The following is a 1,133-nucleotide window of genomic DNA, read 5'->3' on the forward strand; positions in this document are numbered from 1 at the left end:
AGACTTGTAGTGATCCTCCTGTCTTAGCCTCCCCGATGCTAGGATTACAAGTGGGTGCCACCATGCCCAATTTTGGTGCCTGGCACAGCAGGTTCTGAAGCTAGCACAGCATTCTCTACTGGGGACTGAACCAAGGTCCTTCCTCTTGCCAAGCAGGCATTTAGACTGCCGAGCTATCTCCCCAGTCCCCTAACTATAATTTCTTAATTCAGCAAGAAACATTATACCCAGAATTTGCAGTGTTTATATTCATATATATTAATGACCCCATTATCCTAAAAAGTGGGTAATAAATATAGTAAGTCAAAGAACAGCATATAAACACTTAAATTCATAAAACTGACTCCATCTACTTAATGTTACAGGATGAGTATCACTCATCCAAAAACCTTGAGATCAGAAGTGTTTCAGACAAGAGTTGTCAGATATTGAAATATCTGCACAGTACTTTTAAGAACAGAGCATCTCTAATGGTAAAAGCCAAAATGCTTCAAAAATCTGAAATGTTTCAAAATCTAAACATTTTTCTTAGAATCCTGGATTAGGGATGCTCCATCTATTTTAATATTACTTCAATCATACATTAATTGTTACAGAACCATCCGCATTATTGTGTCAGCCACTGTGTTCTTATATTTTGAATTCTATATTAATTTGTTATGATTAAACATTTTTGCTTTTTTGATATTTAAAACAAGGTATCATATTAATTTAGGATCTGAGTCTAAACTGCCAAAACTCCAAGGAAAGCTCTATGCAACATCACCTCCAAAACAAAAGCATCTTTTTTTCCATGGGAAAGATCCAATTCTGTAACTTCGTCAGAGCTTTCTGACTGAGATCTCAGAAGTCTTGAGCGCTGTCTGGGTTCTGGGATGGGTGATCCAATAACCTCTTCAGATATCTCCTAAAAGAAATACAGTTGCTTTATATCATATGAGGACTTTTTTTAGTTTAGTCATAAATTTTAATCTTTGATATAAACTGACAATGTCTAGTAGAATAAAAGTGAGTCTATAAAATATATTCAATAAACTTGGTAGTTAAGTGTAATGTTTATGACTATAGAGGATATAAATATTTCCTTTTACTCATAATTGCTGCCTAGAAATACAGCTGTCTGATATACCAAG

The 1,133-nt window shown here is 34.8% G+C and overlaps 1 protein-coding gene across 8 annotated transcripts in view; it reads right to left on the bottom strand.

The window, feature by feature from the left end:
• C2cd5 (C2 calcium dependent domain containing 5) overlaps positions 1–1,133 on the bottom strand; it is a 113,997-nt gene that overhangs the window by 27,483 nt on the left and 85,381 nt on the right. For all 8 annotated transcript variants that reach the window (XM_023718912.1, XM_004634553.2, XM_023718909.1 and 5 more), the window contains one exon: positions 767–907. In XM_023718912.1, coding sequence (XP_023574680.1) covers positions 767–907 — 141 coding nt within the window. The remainder of the gene's footprint in view (positions 1–766; positions 908–1,133) is intronic.

The sequence above is a fragment of the Octodon degus genome, unplaced genomic scaffold, assembly GCF_000260255.1.
Source record: "Octodon degus isolate 3935 unplaced genomic scaffold, OctDeg1.0 scaffold00064, whole genome shotgun sequence".
Taxonomy (NCBI): domain Eukaryota; kingdom Metazoa; phylum Chordata; class Mammalia; order Rodentia; family Octodontidae; genus Octodon; species Octodon degus.